The following is a 23,086-nucleotide window of genomic DNA, read 5'->3' on the forward strand; positions in this document are numbered from 1 at the left end:
GCCCCGCGCCTCGCGTGGCCTCATGGGAGTGGTAGTTCGGCGGCCGCGCGGCACCGCTGGTGGCTGGTTCCGGCGGGACTACCCTTCCCAGGATGCCCCTCTCTTCCGGCCGCCGGCCGCGCCAATGGGCGGCGAGCGCCGGGGGGGCGGCGGGGAGCAGGCTGGGAGTGGCGGTTGTTTCAAGATGGCGGAGGTGGCCGCCGGGCCGGGCGGGGACGTGTACTGGAGCCGGGAGGGTATCCTTCCGCGGGGCCGGATCCCTCCGCGGGGCGGGGGGACGCGGGGCTGGGGGGGGTCCGTGCTGGGAGGGTGGGGAGGGGAGAGGAGGGGGTGAAGGAAAGGAAGGGAAGGGAGAAAGGAAGAGGGAAGGGGAAGGGAAGGGGAAGGGAAGGGAAGGGAAGGGAAGGGAAGGGAAGGGAAGGGGGTGAAGGAAGGGAAGGGAAGGGAAGGGAAGGGGGTGAAGGAAGGGAAGGGAAGGGAAGGGAAGGGAAGGGAAGGGAAGGGTGGCCGTAGTGTCCCCCTGGGTGTCTCCCCGGGTGTTGCCCCCTGTGCCTGACCTCGGTTTCAGTTCTGGGCTGTAAACTTGGGGAACTGGGGTTGGGTTCAGGTTGTGGAAGGAACCACCGGGGAGAGATGGAGCTGGAGGCGCAGACAGCAAGGAAAAGGACCCGGAATCACAGGATTTAGGGTCACTGGGGTTGGAAGAGGCCTCCAAGACCATCTGGTCCAACCGTCGCCCTACCACCAATGTCACCCACTAAGCCCTGTCCCCAGGCGCCGGGCTGAGCCTGTCTTCCGCGTGGTCGGAGTGCGGTGCGCTGGCCTGAGCCTGCTGGGGGCCGGGGGCTCTGTGTGTGAGGCTGTGGGGGCCGTGAGCCTCGTTTGGCGACCTTATTGCTCTCTATAGATACCTTAAAGGAGGCTGTAGCGAGGTGGGGGTGGGTCTGTTCTCCCACATGCCTGGTGACAGGACGAGGGGGAATGGGCTAAAGCTGCACCAGGGGAGGTTTAGGTTGGATGTTAGGAAGAACTTCTGTACCGAAAGGGTTGTTAGGCATTTGGATGGGCTGCCCAGGGAAGTGGTTGAGTCACCGTCCCTGGAGGTCTTTAAAATGTAGCCCTTAGTGATATGGTTTAGTGGAGGACTTGTTAGTGTTAGGTCAGAGGTTGGACTAGGTGATCTTGGAGGTCTCTTCCAACCTAGATGATTCTTGTACGGGAGCCCAGCTGGGCTGGACGTGTCGGTACAGTGGTTGTGGTGCTGGGGGTTTGGTGTGTAAACGCCCGGCTAGTGAGATGAGCTTACCCGGTGCGGAGAACCCAAAGGAGGTGATATCGATGTTTCAGCTCACACAGCTGAGGCAGAGGCTCAGCTAACTGAGAAGATGTGAGGGTGGAACTGTGGAGGCCTGGCCTGGCGGAAATTTAGGAGCTGACAATTTAGGTCTGAGGGACTTGAGGCATTGCTGTTGCTGGCACTGGGAGTGGGATTCCAGCATCAGCTAGAAGTGATTCAAAAGGAAGGTATGTGTGCACGCTCCTGTGTTTATGACGGATTGCACACCCACCCCAAAACAGTGCACAGAGGGAATGGGCCGACCTGCCCTGGGCTGTTTAGGGGCACGTTGTTGTAAATCTTGGAAGACTTCCCATTTATGGTTTTTTAAACAACAACAAAAAGCCAACAACTTTCTCTGCCCTGTGATAGGGTGAAGGTTGGTAGTCACGTACCAGATTTGTTGCTGCAGCACCGTTACTCTGACTCGGTTACTGTGACCGTACTTGTTTACTTTTATCAGTAAACTCCCGGGGTGACCGGGTGTCTCCGTCACCAAATAAGGTCTCTTGAGCCCAGCGGTGGAGCAGTGCCCTCATGCATCAAGATGTTGCAAGGGGCGAGGATCTTTCTGACAACCATTTCTATTTTGCGTGTTTCTGCGAGGAGGTGGTGTTGCCTCTAATCTTGGCAAAGTTTAAATACCCTGAAATACATCGCAAGAACAAATGATAGTTGATGTTTTTAAAGGAGAGAGAGGGTTGGGTTTGGGGTGAATTGATGACACTTGTTTAATAGCTCTGGAAAACTGAACTCCTCTCTGTAATTGCCGAGCAGTGACAGCATAGTGAGGCAGACTGCAGCGTGCTGTGCTGTTGTGTGTCTCTAGCTTGCTGTGGGGGGACCGTGAGCATCATAAGATGATCAGTTTCTGCAATGCCCGTGGTGACTGCTGTAGCCTTGAACATTAGGAGTGGCGTTAGTAGGTTTATAACGTGTACAGTCAGCCCATTAGGAGTCTTGAGAGGTGTGTGACAGTGAGTTAACGTTAAATGGCTGATGCTGGTGCTGTCCCCAGTCTCACTCCGAGACAGGGATGTTGGACCTATTTATGAATCAGCTCCCGAGTCACTGCAGTCTTCAGCCCAGCTGATTAAGGTGGTCTGATCTCACTTTGGTTTGTCCTAATACACTAGGCAGCAAACCTTCACGGGAGGATGGTCCTGATAGCATAGGGGAGAAACAGCATCAGCTTTGTGTAATCCCACTACTAGGCATCTGTCCACAGCAGTGCCAATGAACGAGGCAAACTTCAAAAGCCAAATGTTGTTTGGGCAAATCTGTTTTATTTCCTACAGCCATGTGTTGATGCAGATTAACCATATGCCAGCCGAGAAAGCAATTGCGTGTGCTGAGGTTTGTTGTTTCTGGTAGCAGTATGAGTCGAAGATCTTTTTGGTATCCTGCAGACTGCTGTCATAGCTTTACTGATGCAGCTGTTTGCGCTGGGCTGTGATCCAGACTGGGACTTGATCTACCTTGGTGCTTTCTGGGAAGAGGGGGCACGGTGCCTTACTTTCAGAACTGATTCAGTTTCTTCACCTGGTTTGTGGCATGACCCCAGATTTTGTTGTGACAGCTAGAGACAGCAGGCTGCAGCTTACAGGTGAGGACAAAAGTGCTTTCAGTGTTTGTAGAGAGATGAATGACACCAGTATCAGGTGAAGCTCTTCTCAAACTGGTCTAAGACTGATGAGTGATAATTGTTTATAAGTGTTAACGTGGATCAGAAAGATTGCAAGTGATTCTTGCTTGTAATTACAAGCCCTTCCAGTGTGCCAAGTATCACTTGTGCGAGGGATAGCGAGGATTGATGGAATTGAAGTTGCCATCCAGAGATAAAAGCTTCTAGACTGTTGCTAGTTTTTCCTCTGCAGTGAGGTAGAGAAAACTAAGTTTCTGAGATGGTACTACCAAAATCAAATTTTACTTAAAGCGAGAGTTTTGAGAGAGAGTTGGTATAGGTTAGCTGAAAGATTTTCACAGTTTGACTCTACTACGTGGAGACAACTGTGCAAAACCTTAAACGCATTTATCTGTAAACAGTACAGAAATTAAGTAATTGAGTTAATTGGCCAAACTTTTAAGGCTGTGGAAAGTACTATTAACGAAATGTTAGTGGAGGAGGCTTTTGAGCCCTGTGCTTTTGTTTTTCACTTCGGCATAAAGTTAGTAATTTTCGTGGGAATAAAAAATCTGTACTTTCAGCTAACTGAAGGTGTTGCTTTAAGGAAGGTGCTGTAGTCTACACCCTTCCCTGAATTGTGTGAATTGTGCTGAGTCCTATTCTTAGTGACTTCAAGGAGGCAAGTTCAGTGACTGCTGACATAACAGAAGTAACGTGGTGCCTGGTCCTTTGTGATTTTTTGAGTATTTTCTGCAGTCACGTAAGTCAAGATTTAAAGCGCTGGATTATTTGAAAGTTCTTGAGATAATTTACCAACAGAAATGGTTTCAGACCAACTTTTGATCTTGTTAAAGAAGACAAGTCCTCAGGCTTTCAGCTGGCATTTGTCATGTGATGATCAGATGGGAATGACCAACTTCCTTTGAAAGCTTCTGTGTTCATCCTCATTTACATTTCTTAGACTGTGCCATACAGAATGTAGTATTTCATCGTAGCGTGATTATGTGCTGTTCTGGAAGTTTGTCTTCCCTGCATATCAAGGGGTTCCTTACATAAAGATAACCCACTCTTAATTTAAATAAATATTATTACTTCATTATCTTAGTAATTACCCTTACAACTGGGACTGGTCCCTGGGATCTTTCGTGAAGGTGACCTGTCAGATAATCTTTACTGGCTAAAAGTCAATGCACAGTGAGGAAGGAGTAACACTTTCTGTTTTAGCAAACTGTGTTACTTTTTTTTTTCCCCCTTCCTAGTCAAGCTTTTCCTGCTTCCAGTTCTCCCAAACTGTTGCCAATCTATTTTCTTATCAACAGCCTGTTAAGATTAAGGGCAAAATACTTATTTTTATAGTTGCGTTTAAAGAGCCAAGCTCTTTCTTTTGTGTTTATTCCTTTTATGTTTTGTGTTTATTCCCTTTAACAAAGCTACTTGCAGTTTCTGATGAAGAACGGCCAATGGTGTATGTTTCAGGTATGAACTTCTAATAGCCATAAACAAAGTTGTTTTTTCCTGTGAATGCTAAACTGTGCAGTGCTTTTTCAGTTATGTGGTTTGTGTATGTAAGTGTTTAAGGTACAGAGTCATCACAAGTACTTTAACTTGTATTGGGGCATACAGGATTATAGCAGGGGATTTGTGCCCTGCTGCTTAGATAAGCATATGATATCATATGAACAGTTTCAGGGGAGTTGTTTCTATTGCAGGTACAGCATAGTTTTATTCAGCCTATAAGGTAAGCTGAATTTTTAGTGTGGTCTCCAGGGAATGTTGAAGCATTTGAGATTCTCAGGTCTTTTGTAAATTTTGAAGAAAACAGTTAAAATGAAGATTCATTGTGTATACAAAAACTGAAATTGTTTTGTAATTAGTTCTCTTGACCTTGATTTACTGAGTGCATACTTGTGTACATCCCTGGGGAAATAATGAGTGTTCTTAGCCTCCCTTCTTCAGAATTTTCTAATTGTTGTCAAGTGTAAAGACAACTTTTACAGTGACACCATGTCCTGAAAATATGGCTGCAGAGGATTAACTCAAGTAAAATTGCGTATATGTACAGCATATGTTCAGCAGTTAAGCAGTTATAAACTTTGAGGAATCCTTATTCTCTACCTTTGGAGTAGCATGGTTACCCTTACAAAAACAACAACAAAAAAAAAGCCTACAGGGCAAGCAGCTCTATTAAAAATCTTTGAATGTGTTTACTTGCTAGTATAATTCAAGCCAAGCGATATTAGATTGTTAATCAGTGTGTCCTAGAAAAAAAGCAGGGATCCAAAATGCTGTAAATTATTCACTCTGTGTAACATTTTTCCACTTCTCTTCCACTCCTGTGTTTATGAGGAGAATGTCAGAAACATTTTCCCTGGTGTCCAAGCATGGAGATGTTAAAGTCTGTAATTTAGTTCTTTCACTTGAATTGCTGACACACTTCTAAAGTTCATTCCCCAAAGGAGTAAGTTCATTCCCCAAAGGAGTAAGTTCATTCCCCAAAGGAGTAAGTTCATTCCCCAAAGGAGTATAGTCTGTAGTATAAATACAGTATTTGAGTTTTTTTGGTCAAAATTTCTGCACCTCTGAACAGTCAAGACTTGATCTTTCATGCAGTACCAAGAAGCTGTTGGTTTTCATCTGGCCTTGGGAGGTTTTAGTGTCAGTGTTAGTGTTGACACTTTATAATTGCACGAGGAGGATTTGCAGTGCTCTAATGTTTTTACCTGCAGTAGGGGTGAACTAAATCCAGTTATGGCAGGAAGCTTTTTACAGAAAATCTGTGGAGTGTGCACTGTGATGTAACCTTACTCATATGCGTGGTCATGACAGGAACAGTTAGTCTGAGCAATCAGCAGCTTGGCTGTATAACAGAAAAAAAAAATGTTTTATCATGTGAGTCGTACTTCTAACAGCATTACTACTGTTTGGTTCCTATTTGTATCTGAGTGTCAAAACAGCAGCTCAGTTCTATGCTTTTGCATCTTAAACACTACGTTTTACATGGAACCTCAGTCAGAAGACAACATGCAGGTTTCAGAATTTACTTCCATATTCATGTGGCTGGATGTTCAGTGCCATGCACCTCTTTTCTTCTGCTCATATTTTCATCTTAACAGAATTTAGTATGGGGTGAGAGTCTGGGGGGAACTGCGAACAGACACCTGAAATTCTCTTTCTTTTCGAAAAGAGCTGCTAAGCCAAGAACGAATTTGTGGAAGGCCTGTTGTAGGAGGCACAAAAAGGTTCCCGTTTGTCTTCATAATCCGTGTGTTTTACTTGTCTTTCATCTACAGGAGTGTCTACAAAAGGAAATTTAAGAACAAGGTGTTTGCCAAAGAGTCAAAGAAGTGAAACTGAGCCAAAGGTGCCTGTAGCTGTTGCTTCTGTTTCCATGGATCCTGTTAGAAGCACAGGAGATCTGACAGGGCAGCAGGTCAGTAAAGGCAATTTTTTCTTGCTTTGAAGAGTGCACATGGTGGAAAAATGTTGGGAAAATCTGAAAATCTTTAGATAGAAAACTTCTACCCAGTTTTAGAATACTATTACTCTTGCAAATTCTTAATTTTATTGTCCATTTACATGGCGGCTTGCTGGCAGAAATTAATTTTCCCCTGAGATAGCTTGCTAACTTAAGGAGAACAAAAGCTCAATGTGCTAATTTATGTAAGTGGTTTTCAACCGGGGCCATGTGAAATGGCTTATACACCTGTGTGTATGTGTGTAGAGGGAGAAAGAAGCTTAGAGTAGCCTCTAATCGGTACGTTACTTGCCAAACACACAAGCAGTGTTTCAGTCTGTTCAATTTCTTTGGTCTAGTCTTATCATTTAGAAACTGGACATGCAAAATTCTTTTTGGAGGCCTTTTTGTCGTGTCTGCTCATTTAACAAGGTAAAATCACCTTCCATTTTTGATAGGAAAAGTTAAAGTGCATCTGAGTAATAGGAGTTGCTCTGCCAGTTGATATTATCTTTGGCTGTGCTTCAGTGTGTTATCTGGCCTACTCCTGTGGCAGTAAGTGACCCTTTTAGAGTTTATTGCGTTAGACGTTTCAAAGCAGTGGGGTTTCCCTTAGAAGGTTATTTAGTGTTCTGGTAGGTCTTGTGATGTTCCCAAATCTGTTGAGAGATGGCATTTTTCTGACGTGATTTGGGTAGTATATTGATTGTGAGTCATTTAAATACTGTTGTCTCTTGCCTAGCAGTCATCTGGGGCAACTCAGTAAGCTATTAGGATTTAGTATCTTTGTACTTCCAGGCAGTATCTAAAACTTTTCATAGAATCCCCAACTGGTTTGGGTTGGAAGGGACCTTAAAGCCCATCCAGTCCCACCCCCCTGCCATGGGCAGGGACCCCTCCCACCAGCCCAGGCTGCCCAAAGCCCCATCCAGCCTGGCCTTGGGCACTGCCAGGGATGGGGCAGCCACAGCTGCTCTGGGCAGCCTGGGCCAGGGCCTCGCCACCCTCTGAGGGAAGAATTTCCTCCTAATCTAATCTAAATCTCCCCTCTCTTAGTTTCAAGCCATTCCCCCTTGTCCTGTCACTGCACCCCCTGACACAGGGTCCCTCCCAGCTCTCCTGCAGCCCCCTTTAGGCACTGGCAGGCCGCTGTGAGGTCTCCCTGGAGCCTTCCATCCTCCGGGCTGAACACCCCCAGCCCCTCAGCCTGTCCCCACAGCAGAGGTGCTCCAGCCCTCTGAGCATCCTCGTGGCCTCTGGATCTGCTCCAACAGCTCCGTGTCCTTCTTGTGCTGGGGCCCCAGAGCTGGGTGCAGGGCTCCAGGTGGGGTCCCACGAGAGCAGAGCAGAGGGGGACAATCCCCTCCCTGCCCTGCTGCCCACGCTGTGTTGCTGCAGCCCAGGACATGGTTGGCTTGCTGGGCTGCAGGCACACATTGCTGGCTCATGTCCAGGTTCTCATCTGCCAGTATCCCCAAGTCCTTCTCCTCAAGGCTGCTCTCAATCCATTCTCCTACCAGCCGGTATTCATGCTTGGGATTGCCCTGACCAATGTGCAGGACTTTGCCCTTGGCCTTGTTGAATTTCATGAGGGTTTTCACAGGCCAGCCTCTCAGCCTACCCAGGTCCCTCTGGAGGCATCCCTTCCCTCCAGCATGCTAACTGTCACGACTGTTTCTCGTTCACTGCTGTATTAACATGCATTAAATCTTGTTCTGTGTCTGGGTTAAGATGTCCTTCTCTCTGTCTTCTGTATGCTGTGTGCCTCACATGTATGCTCAAAACTCTAATGTGAAGATAGATCACGCTGTTCTCACTACTTTGACAGAGTCGTTCCTCTTTGAATCCATAAGCAGCTTTGTTCTCTGCAGCATGAGACACTGATAACTAGTATTCATTTTTGGACCCCTCTTGGACTCTTCCCAATCTATATCTCTTTTATCAGTGCTTGCTTTTAGGAGGCTGGTATGTACCTCCACTTTGCAAATGATGTTGTTCTTAAGTGACATGCAGAGAAATTTCACAGATATCCATCATTATGTAGAATTTTTATGTAGATGGGTCTCTTCATAAGCACCTGCAACCCCCCTGCCTCATAGATGCCTTCATATCCCACTTTAAAATCTGTTGTGTTGTGTGTTGTTAGCATTACTTGTTTACTTCCCTTTTCCATGTAGGGGTTGTAGAGGTAGATTTTTTTTTGTTCTTTTTATATAATGCCTAATACAGTGCAATGTGATTTGAGACTCAGATGTGCTTTAACAACATCGACAATAAAATGGGCTCAAAGCTTTTACTCTTTTCTGTTTTTTTTTTTTTTAACTTTGTGTTTCTCTTGTCATGTCAAATCCACATGGTAACTTTGTACTTTAACTTTCAAGATAAGCTCTGAATTGCTTGAAACAAACAGAACAAAAACATTTTGCTTGTTACAGAAGAGGAAGGTTTCATACCATTTTTCACAAGGAGTTTTCATGACTAACAACTAATTTTCTTCAAGGTGTGGCTAGGGTTCTGTGTGTCTGGGGAGAGCTGATCGCTTTATTTTGATGTACTTTGTGCTGCTGTACTGGTAGGTAGCAGACCATTATGATTTACCAGAATCATCTGTTGAAAAGAATAGATTGAGTTTCTCTCTAAAGTGAATCCTAGCAGAACTAGTTTACCTTGTTTTCATTCAGATAGACTTGAGGACAGTGTAGTAGGTTGAGAGTTTGGGAGAAGTCTTCAAAAAGGTCTTGTTAGCTCTGCAACTTTTCTGATAATTTCAATAAATCAGTGGTTTACTGGTCATGATTAAAATCTTCCTGCTTCCTGTTTGGCAGAACTTGGCTGCTTCTTTCAGGCAGGTTGTCATCTTCTAACATATGGATTATAAGGGAAGAAAATCTTCCACTTAGGTAGTGTGTCTCCCCTCGAAAATACTGGGTTATGAAACACTGGATGTGTAGAAGGCATGTATAGAGGACAGAAATCTGGAAAAAGGAGACTGTATTGTCTTGGACCCTGTCTCATTTGTCGTCTTGTTTTTATGGTAGAGCTGTTGCTGTGTCTAATTCCACAGTTTCATTTTGACAAGCAGTAAGGCAGATACAAGCTTGCCTTGAAGAATTTTTTAGTGTGCCATTTATCCATACTTGTGGATAATGAAAAAAAAAAAAGCACAGATTAACTTTTCAGTTTTTTCCTGTTTGTCCCATAAGTCTGTGTCTGACAGTATGTGCATGGGTTTGGGGAAGAGCTTGAGGTACCTTCTGTTAACATCTCCTTTACTAATGTAATAAAGCTTCTGACTTATTTTTTGATTGAAAAATGTCTTTTTTTTTTTCTTTTGAAGAGGTTCCATCAGCTAGCTGCTAAAACAGAGTAAAAATAATTTTCAGACATTTTAGCATAGGAAATGGAAATCCTTCAACCATATGTTTAGTTGAAGTTAAATTCAGTTAAGTTAAAGACTTTCTCTATTTGTGTGACTGTAAATAGCATATGTTTGTGAAGGAAACTGTGAAATCAAATGCCCCCTTGAAAAGCACTGAAATCTGATTTGCCTTGTGAAATTCTGTTTTTTCAAGGAAAACATATTGAAGTTAAAATAAGAGCGTACTGCAGGGTCAGGTGGATGTAACCTGACTCTGAAATCATCACCTCTTTTGAAAGCTGCATAGTCCTTTAATTGTTTCAAACCATTGTTCAAGAAGCAATTAGCTAAGAGTGGAAAGGGGCATTTCCTCTCTGATGTGTGTATATCAGCTGCTATTACTGCTAATGAGGGCAGATAAACCCAGTGTTTGCTTTCTATGTTCAGAGGTTGTTCAGTGCTGTATTGTGCTAGCTCGGCCAAGCTGCACAACATTTGGTAGCCTTCTTGTATCTCTTATTGAGGACTGTATGTGCTTGCAAAGATTTATAATGTTTGTAGGCTTGTTAAAGTCTAAATTGAAATAAAAGTCAGATTAAGTGGAAATATTTAAACTTGTCAGAATCTTGGGCAGAATAGCATAGCTGTTATTACTGCAATCATTTTGGGATTGTTATTTTGTACTTATTGCTAGCAATAAAGAACTGAGTCACTGATGGTAAATAAAAGCAATTTTGAACTAGGAATTGTTTCCCACTTGGAAACACCCAACATAGGTGATAGTAACAATAACCAGGCACTACAAAGAACTGTTGCAAATACGAACAGCAATATGCCCTCTGGTGGACATTGATAACAAATACTGCAGTTTTCAGTGTAATAACGGAATGTATTAATAGAAGAACTGGAATATACTAAAGGTTCCTTTTTAGAATGGGTGGTAAGTTGTGAAGGTAGCATACTAGTGATTGAAAACAAATGATAATGATGTGCAAGGGACTGTGTACTTTTCAGCATATTAAAAAATTTGTTTGAGATGAGGACTTACCTTCTACTAGCAATATGCTGCATAACTTTTTTGCTGATTGTATGCTTTGGTCATAATGCGAAGGTGGAATTTTTTTTTTTTTCCTACTCCATATTTTAGAATCCCAATACAATAAAGTTTGAACCTGGTATTGGATATCACTGCACTAGGTTTCCAAGTCATGAGTCTATTGCACTTTAACTTCAGTATGAATCAATGTGTGGTGTAGCTTTTGAAACTTCACTCAACATGTTTATTATTGAAGCCAGTAGCTTGCATTTTACAAGTTACAAGTCTCTTAGAATTCTCCACAATTTTGGTAATTGGTTTCACTGAACTGTACTTACAGTTAAAAAATATGCACTTTATTTCCAGTTGGAATTTGTCTACCTTCAGTTTCTAATTATTAGGTCTTGAAATGCTTTTAATGTGTTATGAAATACTTGCTCTTCTTTAAAGATTACTTTCTAAATTGTGGCTTTCAATTTTCAGGTCACTAATGAAGGAGGAATGAAGAGTGCTTCTTTAAAGGATTTATGTCCTGAGGACAAGAGACGCATTGCAAACTTAATTAAAGAACTTGCCAGGTGAGAATAAGCATCACCTGAAAATGCATTATGTTTAAGGAGAGTCATTCCGATAATTAACATCAAGCAATGTAGAACTGCATTATGGAACTGAATATTTGCATAAGGTAATTTTTTTTTTGCTCGAAGAGGTATGAAGAGTGAGGCAGCCTGATCAGTTTTTTCTTGCTTCTTGATCCTAAATCCCCTGAATATTATGAAAACAAGAGCCAAAGTTTTGTGACCTGCAGCAGTTCATCCATATAAGTTTAGTCACAGGGCTAGATTTTGTTTGCTGCTTGTATCATATGCTTTTAAATAAATACATGTTGTCTTTGGGAAATAAGGAACTTTGTTGGTATGAAACTTTGTAGTGCTTATTTGTTAGGAGTACGGTTTTATATGGAAATCCATGTTAAAAGCAGATTGCTGGTCTTGTGGCTAAAACATGCTAATCTGCATTCACCTGTGTTTTCCTCTGTAGAGCAACAGACTCCACAGCGATTTTAACTTACTTTGCCAAATTTAAGAAATTAAAGTAAAATAAAATCATGTTCCCCCTGTTCTTTGAAAAGAGAGGCTGAAATAGTGCAAGCTTCTCTACTTTAGCAAAAGGTTTTTCTGAGTTTCATTCCAGTACTAGTTTCATTCATGAAGACAGATGATGGTAAAAATAAAGTTGGATTTGAGAGAGGAGATTTTTTTTCTTCCCTCCATTCTGTGTCCCTTACACTTCAGAGTTTCTGGAAATCTGCTTCTTACACAATGCCTCTAAAACTGAGGAGCACATGGCAGGTTTTCTTACAACACCAGAGGAGAAAACCTTGTGAGATGATCTTAGTGCCTTTAGGCTAAAAGTTAGTGTCCACACTGAGAACTTAAAGGCTAAGTTTTTTCTAGAATAAAATGCAAGTTCTTAAGTATTAATGAAGTACTTTTTTGTCACAGATTTTATATGCACAATAATTGGCGAGCATTACTGCCTTTATTCTTTTTCTTTTTATGTAGGAAAATGTGGGCAGAGAGATTACGTTACCTGTTCAAGGTCACGCAATAAGTCTCTGGTGCAGCTAGGAATATTTTCTCTCTGATTATCCCCATCCAGTGGACCGTTTTGCCTGATAATAATTTGTACCAATATAGGTTTTCTTGCTATACAGTATTTTAGTAATTTCTGAAGTTCGTCATGCTTGCAACCCTATTTTATCCTACCTTGTGTTAGAAAATGTCTAGTTAAGGCTGTCATAAAGAGTAGATTGCTGGGAAGCCTGGTTACAAATTGTCAGCTGTTAGAGCTATTCGGACACTGTTGCCACTGTTGATATATAGAGGTATATTCTAATATTTAAAAAAGTCTTTTATAACATTGTTCCTCATAATACACTGCTCTCTAGAGAATACTAGTACACTAACTCATTTGAGCATGGGATTCTTCTTAAATCTCAGATGCTGTGATTTTTCCCTGAGGACAGTTTGATATTTCTGCCTGACATTTCTTCGAAGAAAAATAGAAGGTGCAGCAACATTAATTTTGAAAAGTAAAATTAGTGGAACACTATTATTTTATACTTAGTTCTCTTTTATTTTTAAACCTAATCATATTTTTATTGGATGTAATTAAAAGTCCGTTGCAGAGTAATAGGGAAGTTGAACTTTAATTCCGCTCACCTCGTCACTTTTTTAAAACTCTTCATAATTCTCATCTCGAGTCGTGTAATGATGGAGGGTTTTTACATGCAGTAGGACATTCTCTGCTATATCAGAGAAGACAAAGAACCAGCACAATGCTGAAAGTTTTCCAGGAAGACTGTCTTATAATAAATAATTGTAATAATAAAGATCTCACTTGACCAGTGCTGTAATTCACCATTCCTTGTTTTGCTACTATTTATGAATGGGAATGATGGTAGTTGGAACTAATTCCTGCACGTTTATTGCAGAATGGTGGACAGAAATAGATTGGTCAATAACTGCCTGCATGAGGGCAGGTGTATGGTGGCAAAATTCTGTCTGCATAGAAACCAGTGACAAAATATGGTTAACTCCTGGGGCTTGCATTTCAACCAAGTTTCGCTTGAGCAGTTCAGAATATCGGTCTCTTACTTGACTTTTGCAGCTGCTGAAGGGGAACTAATGTACTTTTCTTTCTCTTCATGTTTTTTCTTCTCTTTGTCCAACTCTCATTCCCATTGCACTTTCGAACACTGGGAAAGTGTGTTGCCTGTGTATCACCTAATATACTGAAGTGTGGGACTTTGTCTTGGTGTGAGTAAATTGTAATGCTGGCTTTATCTCTTCCTTTGAAAAATTCAGTTACTGTGCTCAGCTCGGGCTCTGCAGCTGGGGATTCCAGTGGCTGACATCACATTAGCTGTTAGGGACTTGATTGAATTTTGAGACAGGGTCCAACAGAAGGACTCAGCTGTATCCTCTCTAATCCTTCTTTCTAGGCTAAAAATTCTAAGTTTTTGCTCTGTTGCCACCTATCAATCTAACTGTTATTTTTCCTTTGAACATATCCAGTCTGTCTTCCTTCTTTACATGAGTAGATAGTGACAGGACAAGGTGGAACGGTTTTAAACTCAAAGAGGAGAGATGTAGATTAGATGTTATAGGAAGAAATTATTTATTCAGAGGGTGGTGAGGCCCTGGCCCAGGCTGCCCAGAGCAGCTGAGGCTGCCCCATCCCTGGCAGTGCCCAAGGCCAGGCTGGATGGGGCTTTGGGCAGCCTGGGCTGGTGGGAGGTGACCCTGCCCATGGCAGGGGGGTGGGACTGCTGGATCTTTAAGGTCCCTTCCAACCCGAACCATTCTGTAGTCCGTTCTATGATTAAGATGTAAAAAGTGAGAGGCAAAATTGGTCCAAACTTAAAAGGCTGAAATGTTGCAGATTTGATTTTTTTTTTTTTTTTAAATTGTGCCAGCAGATTCTGTTCATGTTGTTATTGTAGGGGAAATTCTGAGCAGAATGAGTCATGCCCATGAATGCCAAAATGCTCTGTGAGTAAATGGGAAATTCTTGAGTGTGATGAGCCATGATTTTCAAAAATAACCAGCATGGCACTACCCTGTTTACAGCAAGGTGCTGCTGGCATGGTGGTGAAAGCAGCAGGCACAGTAAGAGCAAATTTTAACTCTCCCTACAAGCAGAGGTGTTTTAAGAGGCAAAAAAAAAAAGACTTTCTCTCAGCTTTTGTTACTGCAGGCTACTCCTAAAGCAGTCATCAGGTTATGTAATGAAATGAGCAGTGACACAGTGAAGACACTGAAAGATTCCTGCCCTTGTTCTCAGTGCCGATGTCAGGACACATTAGCCTCTTCCAAGAGGGAGCAGGGCAAGGCCCCTGGGACCTAGCCTGTTGACTGTTGAGCATTAAGGAATTGCTAAACGCCTTACTGAGAATGGTCACAAGGTGTTCTGGAGTGAAATGTTTTAAAAATGACAGGCATATTTTAAGAGCTCTCAGCATTTGGCCGAATGAAGAGGGTCATAACTTTGCAGGGAAAGTATGTGTGTGTGCTTGCAAGCATTCGCCTCATTCCTTACTGATAAACAGCTGTAGTGTCGTGACTTTCTGGCTCCTCCTTTGACACGTGCATCACAAATAATTCTGCATGCACAGTTAAAAGTACAGTTCAGACATGCAAATTTCTTTTGAATGAATAGACTAAGAGGCATAGAATAGTTCATGAAAGACTTTTTTGCTTTTAGTGTTGAGAATTTGTATCTAACTCCTCTGTTTATCTTATTTGAAGTAAGAATACTTGGAGAAATCTGGCTCCCTGTTGTCTGTGCAAACATATCTTTGAAAGCAATTTAGGTAGAAAGGTATCCTAATGCCCTTATTCACACAGGGGAGGGAGCGATTGCCCTTTTCAAATGAGGTACAAGATGAATTTTTTTGCTACTGGGTGAGTGTCTTTCTGGCAAAGACCAGTGGTGTGCCCGGAATGACTTGTATCTGGCAGCTAGGAAAACAGCTTTTAGACAGCCCTTTGTACCTCCTGGAGAAAATGCCGCCTCCTTCCTCTGTCACAGGAATCCCGGACTCTTTCTAGGGATCTGTCAGTCTGGGACACTAGTCTTGTCTACTGACATTGCATTACGTGGACTTCTTAGTCTGATATTAAGACGAAATTGACCAACTGAAATGAAAATTTTCCAGCAAAAGGTGAAAATGGGAATCTAAACAGGTTAATTTGATTACAGAACTGGAAATCGTTACGAAGGAAGGCAGTAAAGCAATTGTAGCATATATCTGTCATTTAAGTGTTTTCCTTCCAGCTCTTAGGATCTTTGAAGGACAACCTGAATGAATGTGAAAGTCCATATGCCAAATCCACAGTGTTTGGCCTCTTGGGCTGCCTGCTATCATGGGTTTACCCATATTTATCTCATATGTAACCAAACAGTTATCTGGCTTTAACTTCAATGTCAATGTTTTTTCTTTTTTTTTGTATGTGTTACTTTAAGAGACAATATTCTGCTGGAGTTCTCTTAATTAGTCAGGCAGTGAGACTGCAAATGAGATATCCCTAAGCTTGTATGTAAATTACTTCTTGTTGATAGGTAAAGCATGCCTAGAATTATTGCATCACCAATCACACTTACCTATTGTACTTAAAAAGTCATTTGTAGCTATAAATTCATGCTGTGAGATCTAGTTTTGTATTATTTTGCAAGCTGCATATCATAAAACTTATCCATTGTGCAGCAATTTCAATTATGGGATTGTTGGAGTTTTTTGGTTATTTTTTAATTTATACAGACTGCTTGTTACACTCGAGTAAAATGTATCAGATTTGTGAACAGTGCCCCTAGACAAAAATGCTGCCATTCTGTCTTCCCGCAGTGCTGATGCAAAATGTCACTGTTGCCCAGTTGTACCGAAGGCGCGTTGTGATCAAGTCTGGCATTAAACTTCTTGTTTCATCTTTTTGGTGCACATCTTACACTTGGAATACCGAATTGCATTGCCTTGGTCCCATGTGTGTTGGGCTCTGTCTGATGCCCTTACTGTGGTCCTTGCTCTGTTTTTTTGCTTGGAATGTAAAACTTGTGGTTTTCAGGAACGGTCACCAAAATACTTTAATCTTGGCTAGCTTGCTAGCGGACTAGTATCAAGCAAGAGTTCCTGAAAGGTAAATGCTCCCAGCAAGTATGTGACTGATCAGTGAGATCTGAGTGAACAGATCCCAGTGGCAGTCCGTGCTTTTCATTTATTTCGTCTTCTCTGTCTTGCTCAGCCAAAGTTCTCATTGCATTCGGATTTGTCTTGGTAAAAGCTCATTTTTCCTCACACTTTTATAAAGTACAAAATACTACTTTCCATTTGCTTTATCAGCACTTCTTCTTCCCTTCCCCTTCTACCCACCTCAGTGTAGGATCTTTCAGTCAAGAAGAGTTACTTCTGAGTTTTGTCCCTAGTGTGGCATTGATGTTAGCATTATCATGGCTCTACCTTGCGCATGCCAGTTTTCATTAGACAAATAAAACTTAGTGCTGTTGACCCAGGCATTGCTTCAAAAATTCTACCTGGAGAACATCAGTCCTGTTTAGTCAGTGGAATGAGTCCATGTCATCAGCAAAGTTGTCGGTCAAGTTTCTTCCACTGAAAGAGGCAGAACTCCTACTAGCAGCAGTGGATTTGGGAGCACACCGTAATTGGAACTGGTGAATTAGGAATTAACTTGAACCCTAAGGCTGATGTGCTAGGAGGGGTTTCTGTTGATATATCTACATCATGTTTTTTTTCTTTTTTTTCTACAGAGGCTCCTGTAAGACAAAATTAAGATCTTTATTTAGATGCATCTGGAATTACATAAGCTTTGAAGTGCTGAGTTTAAAACAAATCTTGAACAAAGATTATGTATCCTATGCCACAAGTTAGTTGAACGTAAATTGTATGCAAGGAAATATTGCAGGCGTTGAACATCAGGGATAGTTCTACTGATTTGTTGTCTTCCCTCTCAGCTGTCAGACCTCTGTTTGCTGCTGCAGGCAATGACAGTCAAGCTGAATACCAGTGTGTTGCCCAATGGAGCAGTTGTGCCCTTGTAGCTGGGGCACCTGCTTCCTTTTACTGCTGTTTTCTGACCACAAGCAGAAGAAAATCAGATCAAAATCCTTCTTAGGAGTACTGTGAGCCTTGTTATGTTTCTGCTTAGCAGCAGCGAAGTCCTTCCTAGTTCTGCTAAAAATCATCTGTTCTTTACTGCCAGAAGGCAAGGAAATAAGGATATAAAAAAAAATCTCACTGAGCTATGTATAAGATGTGACATATATCCAGCATAATCTGATGACATTCTTGTATTCCTTTTCTCCAACTTCCTTTTGCCACCTCCTGTGAGTAACTGTCTTCTATATCTTGCCTGCCCTTTATGGGCTGTCTCCTGCTTTGTGATACATAAACACATATTGCCACGTTTCTTCTAAGATCACTTACTGTTCTCAGTCATTTACTGCATAAGATATGTGGCACAATACATTCATGTGTCTGGGAGTATGACAGCTTGCTGTGATCTGTGTTAAATACAAACACAGCGCGTGAATGTGATGCAAACTGATACAAGCAGCAAATCACAGAATCTAGATACGGGTAAAACGTGCTAGATTTAGTCCAGTTCTGCTAGCACTTAATTCTTTCTTCTTTATCTAAGTCTTCTGTAATGTTGTTTGATTTTAATACTCCTAGGTGCAAGCATGGCCCAGTATTTCAGTTACCTGAACCTTCTTCTAATGCAGCATCACTACTCAAGTTAGTAAGAAAGCATCATTCTTTATATAGTACCCTGGAGACAGTATTTGCTCCCTCTTCTGATCTCTTTTTCCCCAATTCTTGCTTCATTCCTGTCCTTCATCTACCTGCTACCTTCATTCAATTTTTCTAATTGAAGGCTTTTATTCTCTGTTCTCCACTACTCTTTAAGGCGTTTTAGGTATTCTTGCACCTTTTGATGATTATAGTGCCAGGTAGGTCATATATGCTCCGGTCACGTTACCTGAGTGCTCTAAATTCAGAGAAAACAAACTGGTTGGGGTTAGATGGAAAAGCATGGGTCTGCAGCCTGTAGCATAGGTACCATACCTGTAACTGCATCGAGGAGCAAGGATGTGTGGCTGATAGCTTTCAGAAGCTTGTTGCCTGCTCATCTACAGGAGCACATGGGCTTTGGGGATGGATCCACAGTTCATACAGCTGTTTGAGGGGAGGGAAGGGAGCCTAGGAATGGCTTGATGAACATTGCTAGAGCATAAGGTTGTAAAATAAGGCCATGGGCTTATGAATAATGGAACGTTTTAGTGCTAAATCCATGTCTTTTTGTGTAGTTTAGAAACTAAACAATTAATATCTTGTTCCAAGCTTTCAAACTGTCCTAATTTATGGAATCAGTTCATATGCTATATGTTATTTTTCAGCCTTGATGTTTGTAGAGAAAAGTTTCAGTATTATTAATTATTTTACAGCTTGGTGTTGTCTGTTTGAGCTGTTGTGGGAAGGGCTGTAGGTCAGTTTTAGAGCTGGGGACGCTGCCTGTCTGTAGCTCACCCCGTAGGGGTGACCTAATTGTATTTATGGCTTTTCTGCTGGAATATCAGAACACCTCCGTGTCCTATTAAGGGAAAGGTGATGATGTTAAATGGTGGCTCTGTACCTAAATGGGGTTCTCATTGTTAAGGAACTGATGGGACAAGTGGAAGGTACAGTCCATTGCACATTTACACATATATGTGCATATATGTATCTTTTCCCTTTTTTCTTCCTATACGATTGTTTCACTTAAAAGAAGTTAAAATTTGAAGTTTTCTGAAAGTGGTACTGCTTTGGTCTCCTGTCATCTGCATTGTAGCAGCTCTTTCACCATCATAAAAGGCTGTATTTTAAGAGCCTTCAGCAACAGAAATTGTTCAAGTGCAGAGCAATATTATTTATTAGTCTAAGCTTATTACTTAATATTTTTGTAGAGCTTTTATAGAACCATGACTTCTGACCCATGTTTTTAATATAGTTACAGGATCATCTGTGCATAATGTCCATCTTGCCTACATGATAGAAGAATAACTATTTTTACAGTCTCCTCATGAGATGCAGAATAAATGATCACTGTAAACCTTTCTCACATTGTTATCTTTTAATCTTGATCCGAGTATTTACACTGAGCAGCAAAATACAGGGTGCCATGGCACAGACAGAAAGGAAAACTTACTCCTGCGGCTTGATATTTTAAGATCCCCAGAAGAGGCCAAAGTGTTTTGTTTGGAGAAAACTAACAAGAAAAAGATTCTTTTCCTGGACTTATATTTGACCAGTAAATGTAAAAGAAGAATTAGCATATAGTTTAAGAAAGGGGAAAGTTTTTCAATTTCCTTTCTGTCTCAGCAGCTAAAGCTTTCCCACTTGAGTTTTCTGTCTACATGCCCCAGGCTTGTATGGATCCCAGTGTGTCTTCATTACGGCTGCAGAAAATCAGACTGCACAGACCACACTGTGGGCTCAGATCCTTACTTTGTAGTTCTGTGCTGTACGTTAATGTGCATGCACTATTGTGAGACCGGTGTCTTTGAAAAAATAATTTATTGCATTGTCATATGCAACTTCCATTGTACTATGATAAAATAAACATTATGAGAAACTGAGCTTTTTCCGGGTGGAGAGGGTGTTATTCACTTACCTGGAAAGCAAAGGAATTGGAAGTCGGGCACTGTGGTTATGGGCATTTATTTTATTTCTCTCAAATTCTTTTCAGGGTAAGTGAAGAAAAGGAGGTAACAGAAGAACGGCTGAAAGCTGAACAGGAGTCATTTGAGAAGAAGATCAGACAGCTAGAGGAACAGAATGAACTTATCATCAAGGAAAGGGAAGATATCCTTTAAAAATGTGTGCAAGGGCTCACTGTCTGAAATAAAAAGTGAACTACAGAGAAATAATTGTTCTAATTTATGGCAGAGAATAAATCTGCATGTGCTGCCATTCAAAAGCAATCAGAGAGATGACTTGTCAGCATGTGATGCTGGTTCATTTGAGCTTAAAACTGCCATCCAGCTGTTCCTATGATGTTGTTTTGCTATGAAATAGATATTTGTCAACTAGAAATGGCAATAAGGAATTTGTGCATTAAAATATGGTTATAGATTTTTTTTTTCTCTTAATCCTGTTAGGCTGTTGTAATTGAGGTCTGAAATTTATCTTGCATGGTATTCCAGTGCGAGTCCAGAGAAAGGCAACTAACACTGAAAGCATTTAAACCGTATAAATATGTACTATGGGGTTTAGCTGGCTTAGCCTTTTTTATTAATATAAGGTTAGCTGATTTTTTTTCTTGCAGACTGTGACTCCCATTTTTGTTAAACTGCATATGCTTAGTCCCAGTCCTGGAATATCTCATGCAAAATGATCTTGCAGGAAGTACAGCTTTCCTTCAGTGTGGTGTGACATGTCTTTACAAAATGCTTTTGTTCATTTCTCCCCAAATTGTTGATTTTGATGCTTTGTTGTTAAATTCCTCAGAAGGCTAACGGTTGACTACAGTGGGAGAGAGAAGTGATAATGCTGCAACTACAGTGAAAGCCAATAGTTTATGATTCATCAGTAGCTGTATTTCAAGTAGGGAGGATACTAATGCTATTGTAAAAAGTGTTGTTGAAACCTAGTGCGTAGTGCTGCTTTCAGTCCTGAGTCATCCCTTGCTCACATTAAAAATGAAGTTAGAGAAGTTGTAGAGAAGGGAGAACCTATTTTCTGAGAAGGGGCTGTAGTGTGTTTGTTACACTTGTGAATAGTGACCAACCATACATAAGTGGGTTGAGACGGTGGTGAAGTGAATAGGGGAAGAGAGAATGCTGAGACCAAAAAAAGGACTCTTCAAACTGTAGGCCAGTCTTGGAGTGGAAATGAATGGAGATAAACAGTCCACAAACTTAAACGTGAAGTTAGAGGAGGGCTCTGGGAAACTTGAGGAATCACATTTCGCAGTTAAGCACTGGAATGTTTGGAGAGGGGAGCTTCATTCTCATAGATCTTGGTTGGCTTATGAAAGGAATTCCTTGATCTGTTGTTTCTGACAGCAGGGGATTGCCCTTGATAATTCAGCAGATCCCCTTGCAGCCTAGTGGCAGTAATACTGGTAGAAAGAACTTGGTCTGTTGTCTGTACTAAAGAATATACACATCAACAAGCTTAAATGGGTATGGAACGTTTCCTGGAAAATAATAGATCTCATGTATTTAAGAGCTATTAGATGTGATTGCAACTCTTTCACATTGATTACACTGAAGTTAGTATTTTGTAGTACGTTACACCTTACGTATTCATTCAGCCCATGAATGCGGGTGGGGTGTTAGGTTCCTGATATATATGATACATATATCATATGTATGTATGTATTGATTTACCTACATAAAGCTTTCACCAATTCATCTGAGGTTTATTTGGTTACTGGGAAGTAGCCATGCTTGCTTTTTTGTTTTGTTGCTTTTGTTTGTTTACTAGAAATAGACTGCACAAGCAAGAATACTTTTTCAGAAGAAGTCAGAAAGACATAGCAGAAGGTTAATACATGCAATTTTACACTTCATAAAACTCTACAAAACCTAGAAATATAAAACAAGATAATTTAAACCAATATAATTTTAACTATAGGAATAGTTGCCTATCATACATGAATGATTCAAGATCCTTCATGTACCCCTAATCAGTTAATTTCTGATCTCTCAAAGCTTGTTGCAGAGCCAAGGAATGGTAGAAATGACTTGACAAAGTAGGATATGGATTCTGGCTATTTTAAAGTACATAAACTTGAAATTCTTCTGAAATATACAGAGTTCACTTGCAAATAAGGTATCAGAAATATAGTAGCGTAAAGAAAAACCTTCAAGTATAGTAAAATCAATTTTGTGTACTTTTTTTTTTCCCCTCCAAAGCTGATTTATTCTCTATAAAATGAGTTTATCTACCCCAGTGTTTAAAATTACCCTACAATAATAAATCGGTGCTTCTGATATAACAGCTACAGCTATCCAGTGAAGTGTAACTTCAACTTGGTAGAGGTTTAATTTGAATAACATGGGAGTGTGTGCTTTTTCAGGGAGTTGTCGTCTTTTCCTTATTAAGACTCTTGCAGCAAGGATATGCTTTGTGTGCTTGAACCCCTAACTTTAAAAGCAGAAATTTCTCGTTTTGTTGTGGTTGATTATTTTTTTTAGAAGCTCTGTGGACTCATCTATTTGAATTCATTGTTGATGACTTATGACAAAAGCATGGGGGGTAGGAGAAGAGGTGGTGTGCGCTAATTTCACTGCAGAACCTTGAGTAATTTCATAGAACTGTAGAATTGTATCTCTCTGAAGCCTAAATCTGCATTTGCTTTGGTCAGTACTCTGTGGGTGAGGATCAGCAACTAAAATTTCATGCAAACTTCAAGTCAGTTCCATTCTTCTCTTGTGGTTGAAACTTTGAAATTTGAACAGATCTTACTAGGGCATACCATTAATGGAGGACAACACTGATGAGCATGCTGTGAGTCATAAGCAGGCCAGCCTGTTGTTAGGGTTGCCAAATCCCTGCTATCATAGAATGAAAGAAAATGAGGGATTTTAAGTAGTCATCTAGTCTATGCCTTTTCCCTAAAACAGTATCATCAGACCTGACACATTATCTTATGATTTGGTCAAAAGGTGCTATTTTGGCTTAGTTTTTCACATGGTGTGTCCGTGTCTAA

At 41.2% G+C, this 23,086-nt stretch overlaps 1 protein-coding gene across 10 annotated transcripts in view; it reads left to right on the top strand.

The window, feature by feature from the left end:
• Positions 1 to 22: 22 nt before the first annotated feature.
• KIAA1328 overlaps positions 23 to 23,086 on the top strand; it is a gene marked incomplete at its 5' end in the record, with an annotated part of 172,860 nt that continues 149,796 nt past the window's right edge. For 3 of the 10 annotated variants that reach the window (XM_083817665.1, XM_083817667.1, XM_083817670.1), the window contains 5 exons: positions 23 to 236; positions 4,404 to 4,439; positions 6,254 to 6,393; positions 11,295 to 11,389; positions 20,117 to 20,232. In XM_083817665.1, coding sequence (XP_083673791.1) covers positions 23 to 236; positions 4,404 to 4,439; positions 6,254 to 6,393; positions 11,295 to 11,389; positions 20,117 to 20,232 — 601 coding nt within the window. Of the gene's footprint in view, positions 237 to 1,980; positions 2,943 to 4,393; positions 4,440 to 6,253; positions 6,394 to 11,294; positions 11,390 to 20,116; positions 20,233 to 23,086 lie in introns of those variants that run through there. The other 7 variants (XM_083817668.1, XM_083817671.1, XM_083817673.1 and 4 more) reach the window with 4 other exon arrangements.

The sequence above is a fragment of the Anser anser genome (assembly GCF_964211835.1).
Source record: "Anser anser genome assembly, chromosome: Z".
Classification (NCBI taxonomy): domain Eukaryota; kingdom Metazoa; phylum Chordata; class Aves; order Anseriformes; family Anatidae; genus Anser; species Anser anser.